Source organism: Podarcis melisellensis, assembly GCF_964234715.1.
Source record: "Podarcis melisellensis genome assembly, chromosome: 2".
Lineage (NCBI taxonomy): Eukaryota > Metazoa > Chordata > Lepidosauria > Squamata > Lacertidae > Podarcis > Podarcis melisellensis.
Window position 1 is genome coordinate 104,960,219 of NC_138529.1, and position 9,981 is coordinate 104,970,199.

At 50.5% G+C, this 9,981-nt stretch overlaps 1 protein-coding gene across 6 annotated transcripts; it reads right to left on the reverse strand.

The window, feature by feature from the left end:
• Positions 1-685: 685 nt before the first annotated feature.
• On the reverse strand, positions 686-9,269 carry LOC309364642 (uncharacterized protein). 6 transcript variants are annotated; one of them, XM_081902339.1, is made up of 2 exons: positions 9,065-9,269; positions 686-3,008 (listed from the first exon to the last, which is right to left on the reverse strand). In XM_081902339.1, the coding sequence occupies exons 1-2, from the start codon at positions 9,222-9,224 to the stop codon at positions 1,381-1,383; spliced, it is 1,788 nt and encodes a 595-aa protein (XP_081758465.1). In that variant the 5' UTR covers positions 9,225-9,269; the 3' UTR covers positions 686-1,380. The 6 variants fall into 6 exon arrangements, with proteins under 6 accessions (XP_081758465.1, XP_081758464.1, XP_081758467.1 ...); XM_081902338.1 differs by having other exon boundaries at positions 686-3,011; XM_081902341.1 differs by lacking the exon at positions 9,065-9,269 and adding an exon at positions 7,199-7,485.
• Between the last annotated feature and the right edge of the window lie 712 nt (positions 9,270-9,981).

The following is a 9,981-nucleotide window of genomic DNA, read 5'->3' on the forward strand; positions in this document are numbered from 1 at the left end:
CACGTTAGGATACAACTGGGTGCAATTTTGAATCAAGGTGGCAGGTGGAACCTTTCAAACCTGCTCTGATTTTTACCACCGATTTAAATCTTGCACTGATTTTTTTCTGTTTCCCAGAATTCCCCAAAACGCCATGTGTGAGGCTGCTAGTGTGATATAGATATAACCATGCTAATGATTTTGCTAGAACTTTTGCACCTGTACTTCCCCACAATACTGATGGAATTCAACCACCAATTTTGGCTTTGGTACTGTGCAGGAAAAAAAGGAAACATTTTAGATTTTAAAACAGAAAATATTACTCTTTCTATTCTACACCTTATTTAATTGATGATGATCCCACTCTCTCTCTCTCCCCCAGTCTGCATCCTCAAAAAGGGTACCTACCTTTTGAAATGTCAACACAGGCATTAAGGGCCTGATCCTATGATCCCTAGGAGTCTTCCACTGCCTATGGAGGAAGCAAATCTCAAGGCAAGAGTGTGCTAAAGGACTGGGCGCAATTTTGAATCAAGGTGGCAGGTGGAAGTCCTAAAAATCTGCTACAGCTGTGCAGGGGGAGAGGTGGAAAAGAAAGGGAGCACATTTGAGGATAAATTGAGGGAAGCCTTGGTTCTTCAGTCTCCGAAACCTCCAGCATCCCTGCCCCCTTGGGGGAAAAAATGACAAGAAAACCACTGCCACATGAATTTTGGTTCTGGGGTTTTTTTTGTTGTTGTTCTCTCCATTTCCATATTTTACTAATTTATTCAAGCGTTTTCACTAGAAACTTAAGGAGATAAAACAAGGCATAGTTTTCTTTTCAGGAAAAATAATAATCCCCCCACTACAAATGAAAAACAAACTCAGGCGAACTCCCAAGTCGCTGCCCACCTCCCCTAACACTAGACATTTTGCTACAGGGCAGGCTGCTCCCCCTTTCCCCCTCCAAAGTTGGGGCGCTTTTGCTTCCGATCCGTTCAGCAGCGCAATAAGCGGTCCGTGTGAACCCAGTCTGTCCATCGCCCGCTGCAGTGATGGGGTCCAGCTGCCGCAACAGGCGGGAGAACTTTTGATGCCGGCGCCAACGGCGGGGAGACCGTGGGTCGGAGCCTAGGCTCCATAGGCACCATGCTGGCATCCGGACTCCAAGTCAAAAAAGCAGCAAGGCGAGAAAGAAATCTTGGCACCGAGTCCGTAACAAAAGCCCGCGCTGGGAATCAACTCTGGGGGGCTGAATCCTCAAGCTCTTCAGATCCAAAGGATCCCCAGGAAAAAGACCGAGCACCCCCCCAAAAAAAAAGACCGAGCGGAAGAGTCCGGCATGTCCAAAGTGCTTCTCTCCCGGGTGAAGGGTGGCGGATGGAAGATGCACCCGTAGCTTCAGGCGCGGCTTAGCTCTCAGGAGTCTGCTCCCGAGTAGATCAGCTGAGTTGGGAAAGGCTCGGCAGGACCGTCCGTTTCCTCGTCGCCCCAGAAATAGGTGACGAGGTTGTCGGAATCCAAGATGGTGGCGGGCATACTGTTCGCTTTGACGGGGTTGAAGGGCACCCCGGGGTGCGCCTTGTGGTGGTGCCTGGCCAGGTGGCTCCGCTGGACGTAGCCCTTGTCGCAGTGGGGGCACATGTAGGGCCTCTCGGCCTGGTGCAGCATCTGGTGGCGGGTCAGCGTGGACTTGACGGCAAAGCTCTTCCCGCAGATCTCGCAGTGGTAGGGCTTCTCCACCATGTGGATCCTCTCGTGGCGGCAGAGCTTCGACATGGAACAGAAGCCCTCGCCGCACATGACGCACCGGTACGGCCGCTCCCCCCGGTGCATGCGCAGGTGCCGGTTGAGGCTGCCGCTGTGCGCGAAGGCCTCGCCGCAGTCGGGGCACAGGTAGGGCCTCTCCTCCACCATGGGGGGCATGGGGTAGGGGAACGGGCCTGGGAACATGTAGGGGAAAGCCTCCTCCCACAGTTCACCCTTGTAGGGGCCGTCCTCCTCCCGGTGGCTCCGCTGGTGGCGGGTGACACTGGTGCTACGGGTGAAGCTCTGCCCGCAGTCGGGGCACTTGTAGGGCTTCTCCCCCGTGTGGGTCATCTGGTGGGTGAGGAGGTTGAGGTTGAGGCTGAAGCTGCGCCCGCAGTCGAGGCACGAGTAGGGCTTCTCCCCCGTGTGGGTCCGCCAGTGGCGCGTCAGCGTTGACTTCCGGTTGAACACCCGCCCGCACTCGGTGCACGGGTACGCCCGCCCGCCGGGGTAGAACTGCTGCTGAAAGGATGCCTCAAAGGCATCCCCCAGGCTGTCGATGGACATATCCCAGTCCTCCTTGGGGTAGTTCCCTGAGTACATGGCCGGCTTGAATGGGCTCTCCCACATCGGGTAATCCTCAGCACCCTGGGAGAGGCTGGCTTCCTCGGGGTCGTCGAAGACGCTGAAGTGCAGCTCCACCTGCTGTTCGGAGGCCTCCTGCGCGGGGGCCTCGCCTTTGGTTTCTCCTTCCGGTCGGCCTTCAGCCGGGAGGAACGAAGGCTTCGCCGCCTCCGACGGCGGGCTGAGCTTCCTGCTCCAGGGAACGGGCCTTTCCCACGGGCGCTCGGGGTAGCCGGCCTGCAGGGGCTCGTCCGGCCTGACCTCGCTCGCGCAGAGCTTCCCCTCAGAGATGCCCCCTTCCGACTCCTCCAGGATGGTGAAATGAAGCTCCACTTGCTGCTCAGGGCCTTGTGGAGGGTAAGCCTCTGCCCGCCTCTCTCTGGCTCCCCGGTCAGGGTGCGGGAGGACCTTCTGGAGTTCCGGGGATGGGGAGCGCGACTGATCAGAGTAAACAGAGTCATCGTCCAGCTCCGGCTGGCAGGAGTCGGCGGGCTGTAGCTCAGCATCGATCTCGCAGTGCCAGAGTTTCCCCTGAGAAATGCCGCCTTCGGATTCTTCCAAGATGGTGAAGTGCAGTTCGACTTGGGGCCCAAAGTCCTCCTCCTCTTCCTCCTCCTCCTCTTCTTCTTCCTCCTGAAGAGTCTTTCCTTTTGGGTCCTTCATTGTTCCATCACCTGCTGGGATAAACAAGGAGAGTCCAGAAGTCACATCATACTCACAACTATACTTGTGAACTATACTTGTGACTATACTTCCTGAAATCAGTGCTTCCCAAACTTGAGTCTCCAGCTGTTTTTGGACTACAACTCCCATCACCCCTAGCTAGCAAGACCAGTGGTCAGGGATGATGGAAATAGTAGTTTGGGGGGAAAGCCGGAGACCCAAATTTGGGAAACACTGTTTTAGATGCTCAAGATAATCGGTGCTGTTTTGCTGAAAGACAACCCATTGCTACGTGGGAGAGGAACCTCCAGATGTGGTCCTGTAGCTTCCAGATGTTACTAGACTGCAGCTCCTGGCATCCCCAACCATTGGCCATGCTGGCTAGGGGCTGATGAGAGTTGCAGAGGCCAACATCTGGGCTGCTACACACCCACCATTCCTGGCTCATGGTGATGGATGTTCATGGCTCAAACACTTTAACCAATGTGCCACCCTAGAGATCAGGGACCATACATGGTTCTCTCTAGATGTTAAGACTTCAGCCCCAGCTAGAATAGCCAATGACCAAAAAGATATTTTTTTTTGTACGGAATAACAGCTGCCCAGATGTTACTAGCCCAGAGATGGAAAGAAGACAAGGTCCCTACCAGAGAGGAATGGCAAACTAAGCTGATGGACTTTGCCGAAATGGCCAAACTGACTCGAAAACTCAGAAACCAAGAGGACAATTTTTTTAATAAAAGAATGGGGGGGGAATTATAAGTTATTTAGGAGACCACTGTAAGCAGATAGAAACATACCTGAAGGATAGTCTCCACCCCCATCGTTCTCCCTGGACACTGAGGTCCAGCTCCAAGGGCCTTCTGGTGGTTCCCTCACTGCAAGAAGCGAAGTTACAGGGAACCAGGCAGAGGGCCTTCTCGGTGGTGGCACCCGCCCTGTGGAACGCCCTCCCATCAGATGTCAAAGGAAAAAACAACTACCAGACTTTTAGAAGACATCTGAAGGCAGCCCTGTTTAGGGAAGCTTTTAGTATCTGAAGGACTATTGTAGTTTAATATTTTGTTGGAAGCCGCCCAGAGTGGCTGGGGAAACCCAGCCAGATGGGCGGGATATATATAATAAATTATTATTATTGGCAGGATTTTGATTTCACTTGTAGTCTAACAAATACCATGGACAATACGGATTGATATAAAAGTTAGAGCATGGAAGAATATGCAGTTGTAAATGTTCAAAATGGGACCCCATGGAGGGGGTGGGGGGAAGTCGCGAGATTTGGAGGAATCTCTGTATATGGATTTATATTTGGATTTTTAGAACCTTGAATTTGTAAAATCAAATAAAAATGATTTCAAAAAAAGAGAGGAATAGCCAATGGTCAGGGATGACGGGAGAAACATCTGGGGGAAACCATATCAGCCGCCCCTGCAATAGATGTTGCCGGACTACAACTCCCATCACTCTCAAACGTTGGCCATGCCGACTGGGGATGATGGGTTTTGGAGTCCAACACCTTCCTTGTTGTCATAATGTGGCATCAGATTATGGAGGGTGCATGCATGTTGAGAGGCTAGCGAGATGAGCGATAAAGTCTCAAAATCTGTGATCTCCCCCAATGTCTGGCCCATGAGAAAACATCTAAAATAAATAATAATAATAATAATAATAATAATAATAATAATAATAATAATTTATTTATACCCCACCCATCTGGCTGGGTTTCCCCAGCCACTCTGGGCAGCTTCCAACAGAATATTAAAATACAACAGTCTATTAAGCATTAAAAGCTTCCCTGAACAGGGCTGCCTTCAGATGTCTTCTAAAAGTCTGGTAATTGTTTTTCTCTTTGACATCTGGTGGGAGGGCGTTGCACAGGGCGGGTGCCACTACCGAGAAGGCCCTCTGCCTGGTTCCCTGTAACCTCACTTCTCGCAGCGAGGGAATCTAGTTATTTAGAAGACTTTGAGCCTCTAACACAAAGTGGCAGGAAACACACATGTGCTAATTTACATTTAAATATGCAAATGTAGACTGATTTTCAGATTGGGGTAGGAAGGGACCCGCCCCCCATGGCACTCGCTGTCAGGGCTTCATTTGCCTGATGAAGAGGGCAGGTGGCTGGGGTGTCACTGGAATGGCACTCTGCAGTGTACAGAGCCCATTGTAAGCAAAGACGGAACATAGGAAGCTGTCCTATACAGAGTCAGCCCATTGTTCCATCTAGCTAGCACTGCCTACACTGGCTGGCAGCAGCTGACCAAGGACTCAGGCCAGGCAGACTCCCAAACCTACCTGGATTCTACCTGGGATTTTTTGCATGCAAGGAAGAGTCACAAGATCAACCCCGGTTTGTGTAGATGCAGATTTGGTTTTGCAACAGACATTGTGTGAGTTCAAAAAGTTCCAGGAAATGAAACCCTGATATTGTGGGGAGCAGTGCAATGGAGATATCAACTACATGGGCGCCGACTCCATGGGGCCTGAGGGGGCCCGAGCCCCCTCAAAAATTCGTTTGGGGGGGCTCTGCCCCCCCAATAATTTAAGAAAATTATTAGTTATATTATGCTTTGTAAAATCACAAAATTATGTTGGTATTTTTTATTTTCCTTGTTTTACGATAGTTACCTTTTAAAATACATTCAGTAATGAGTTAAAACAAAGCCACTCCCGATCTAGAGAGGGGGTGGGGTTGCGGGCTCTCGACCCATCAACAATCTCGTGGGCGAGAACCGGGGATTCCCCCTAGCTCATTAATATTCACCGCCCACGGCGGCAGCCAATCGGCTGCCGCAAAGGGCGGGCCCTCACAGGTTCACTTAAGGTTGGGGCAGCCAGGGGCTCGCCCCTTTCGTTCCCCCAGCAGCAGCGGTTGGGAGGTCTTGGGCCCCCCCAATATTTTTTATAAGTCGGTATGGGCTCCCGCCCCCCCAATATTTTTTATAAGTCGGCGCCCCTGATCAACTAGCATGCATCAGCAGCGTGAAAAGAAAGGAAAGCCTTAAGAAGAGGTTGCAAATGAAGCTGGCAGCGTCATATTGCGGGGAAATGTTTGAAACAGTACGCTTGGCGAAACGAACCCTCGGTCCGATCCTGCAGGGCTCTCCTGTTGGCAGCCAACCTGCATTATGGAGAATAGGATGAAAAATAGGATACCTCTTTTGGAGTTTGCTGCTGGTGGTGCTGTGGTTTAAACCAGAGAGCCTAGGGCTTGCTAATCAGAAGGTTGGTGGTTCGAATCCCTCCCATTGCTTAGTCCCTGCTCTTGCAAACCTAGCAGTCTGAAAGCATGTCAAAGTGCAAGTAGATAATGAGGTACCACTCCGGTGGAAGGTAAACAGCATTTCCGTGTGCTGCTCTGGTTCGCCAGAAGCGGCTCAGTCATGCTGGCCACATGACCCGGAAGCTGTACGCCGGCTCCCTCGGCCAATAAAGCAAGATGAGTGCCGCAACCCCAGAGTCAGCCATGACTGGACCTAATGGTCAGGGGTCCCTTTACCTTTACCTTACTCTTGCTGCACCAAGAAACCCCTGTCTCAAATCCTAGAGAACTACTGCCAGTCAGTGTAGGTGATATTATTGATTGATTGATTGATTGATTGATTGATTTTGATTGAATTTATATACTACCCTATACCCGGAGGTCTCGGGGCAGTTTGCAAAAGAGGTCACAATATATAAAATAAAAATAAAAACAATAACACATTAATACCCTCCACCCCAATGGTCTGACACACTGTAAGGCGAGCTCCTGTATTCCTGCAGCATTATTCTTGGACTGTGTGGGTCATTGCAAACGTATTTTCTCCCACAGAGACATCTCAGTCTCACAACTGGGAAGGGGTTTTATTTTTGGACGCCACAGGCAAAAGGTAAGTCATGGGACGGAGATACCCACAAAGCAAAATCTACATCGCGAATCTTATTCTTTTTGTAAACCGCTTTGTGAGGTTTCATTACGATCAATTTTGTGAAATAACAACAATTGAAAAGAAAGCCACACCTTTACTGAGCTATCGCACTCCCAGGTGACCACGCGAGGCAGGCTGTTTCAGCAAGCAATGCTTTCTCGCGGTACCGATACCCAGAATAAATGGAAATACAGAAGGCGAAAGCAGAACTCACAAGCTTGTGATCCTAACCTACCAACACAAATTGCGCAAGTAAAAAGGAAAGCAACAGGAAAAACATGCACACAAACCGTCAATCGTATCCCCTTTTTTGTGTGGAGGGAAAGCAAAGTTCCTAGTCTTGCAAGTGCTCTGCATCTCACACCAACCCCAATTCACACCAAAGCACAAATACCCAATTCGGCTTTGAAAAATAACCTTTGATTAAGCAGGTGTTGATCAGGGAGCCTGTTTCAGCCTGCTAATTAACTTTTCTGACGTAATTAGCTTGGCTTTATGCAACTGCGAGGGATTTCAAGGGGGGGAATAATCTAGCCTGGAGGGACTACTCAAGTTACCCTACCCATGCCAACACCCACCCCTTTAATACTCTCCTGTGTCCCACCCCCTCAATGCAGGTAGGACTTTGCTCTGCTAAGGTTCTTTGTGCAAACAGCAAACAGAACCAAAAGTTGCATTTCTTAGAACAGCCTGCCCTGGATTTTAAGCAATCTCTAGGCCTCATGATTATGCACACATTTGAAAATGTGCACGGCCTGTTGCTTCGCCCTCTTTCGGGCCCCTAAGCCTCCCCACAGAAACCTGAAAGCCAAGGCAAACATTTTTAAAATGAGACTGTGCAACACACCTCCTTGCTCGGCTGAATTAACACTCAGGCCTCCTGCCTTCAAGAGTGAGGATGCTGACACACCCAACTATTTAAAATAATCCCAGGAAAGAAGCCTGGGAACTGTAGTTCTGCAAGGGGTGAACTGCAGTTCTCGGGATTCTTGGGGGAGGAAATGTGCTTTCAATGTATGCATGCCTTAGACCAGGCTTCCTCAAACTCCTGATGTTTTGAGACTACAATTCCCATCATCCCTGACCACTGGTCCTGCTAGCTAGGGATCATGGGAGTTGTAGTCCCAAAAACATCTGGAGGGCTGAGTTTGAGGAAGCCTGCCTTAGACCCATTTGAGGACTCGGTCTGCCACCCCTTCTGGGGTGTCACCTCACCCTACTCTGTGCACCCCACCCAGGAAAAACTTGCATACTGCCTCTGATGGCGGAGGTGGAAAAAGCAATGTTTAATTTGAAGAAGAGGCGCCTGTCGGGAGTTTGCATCTTTCCTCTTCCCTCCAGGTCCCCTTTTCCTTTTGTGCCCTGACTTTTCAACTGCAAGACTGCAGGAAGGGGCTTTGCCTTGCGGATTGCACACAAGCTAGTGGGGGAGCCTTTTTGGCTGAGGAGCGGAGATCCAAACGCCCTAAATAAATTAACATTGCAGATCATATGCAACCTTTGCACCCCAAAGCATGTGAAATCCCACCCTAGGGGGGGAAATGCTTTGAAAGGGGAAGGGGAAAGGGAGGTCCCTCGCTCATCCAGGGATATGTCTCCTAAACACTCCCTTTTCTCACTTATTATAAGTGATGGGGAACCTCTGGCCCTCCAGATGTTGCGCAATGCCAACCCCCCACTGTTAGCCCTAATCGCCAGGGAGGTCGGAAACTGCAGTAGCCTAACAAGAAGGTCCTTATCCCTGTTCCATCCAGTATATTATCCTTCGGATAAGAGACGCAGCCCCTTTTCTCAAGCCAGAAACAGCCTCCCGGGCAGACTTTGAAAACGGCACGATTAAGGAAGCCAGAGAAGCGGAGGGAGGGGAATTTTTTTCCTCCAAAAACGCGGCTCCTCTCTTGGGATCCTGGACGACGTGGCTCCTTCCCCGCTTCTCTAGTGAATCGCACCTCCCTTGGGAACCGCACCCCACACCCACCGTCTTATTCCTTTTCCCCACCCGGGGGGGGGGTGTCGGACAAATGGACATCATCCTCATTTCTCCATCCCTCCTCCCGGGGCGCAGGAGGATGGGGGGCGTTTGGGGCTGAATGGCTGCAGAGGAGAGCCTGGGCGGAGCCCTCTGGAGCCGCGCTTTGGCCGGAGGGAGTTCCCACCTCGGTCCGGCGAAGGGGGTTGGGGGAAGAAAAAAAAAAAAAGGCAGGGGAAGGGATCGGGCGTCGCTTCGTCCGAGCAACGGCGGCTGATCGAGTTCCCCGGTGCGAGGCTCGCTCCCGCTGATCCGGATGCAGCGAGCGCCTGATACAGGAAACTCATCCCGAGAAAGGCTGCGCGTAAAAGCGAAAAGAAAAAGACACACAAAGAGAAGAGGGAGAGAGAGACCAGGCTGCCGAGCTTTTTAAATTGGCCAGAGCCCTCTGGTGGCAGAGGAGCAAGAGCTCTGGGGGGAAGGAAGGAAGGAGAGAAAGAAGGAATAAAATCACTCTTCCCGGCAAAAAACACACACAAAGACATAAAACCTCACAGCCTTCGTGTTTTGACTGGGAAGGATTCTTGGAGAATATACGCAGCTTAGGGATGGGTCATGAGGGACAGTGTGGTGCAGTGGTTAGAGCAGCGGTTCTCAAAAGGGCTTGGCAGGAGAGGATAGAGACTGCGGCGGGAATATTCAAAGGCAATAAAAAAAAACATGCAAACATTGCAGTGTATAGTACAGTATATCTGGGCTTGCCTGTTTAGGGAAGCTTTTAATGTTGAACAGACCATTGTATTTTAATATTTGTTGGAAGCAGCCCAGAGTGGCTGGGGAAACCCAGCCAGATGGGCAGGGTATAAATAATAAATTATTATTATTAGTCAGGAAAATTCCTGGTGTAAAAACCATGTCAGAGGGTATTTTTGCCAAATCAGATGTATGGCAACGCGATGGGAAAATAATTGGAAATGGCTCCTAAAGCTTAAAACCACTACTTTTGGCAGGTTGACCCCCAAAAGCGCCACAATTTGGGTTTAAAAAGCTCAACGGTTTTGCGGGTGTCAGGAGTTTTGCTTTTTGAAATATGGCAACCCTAGT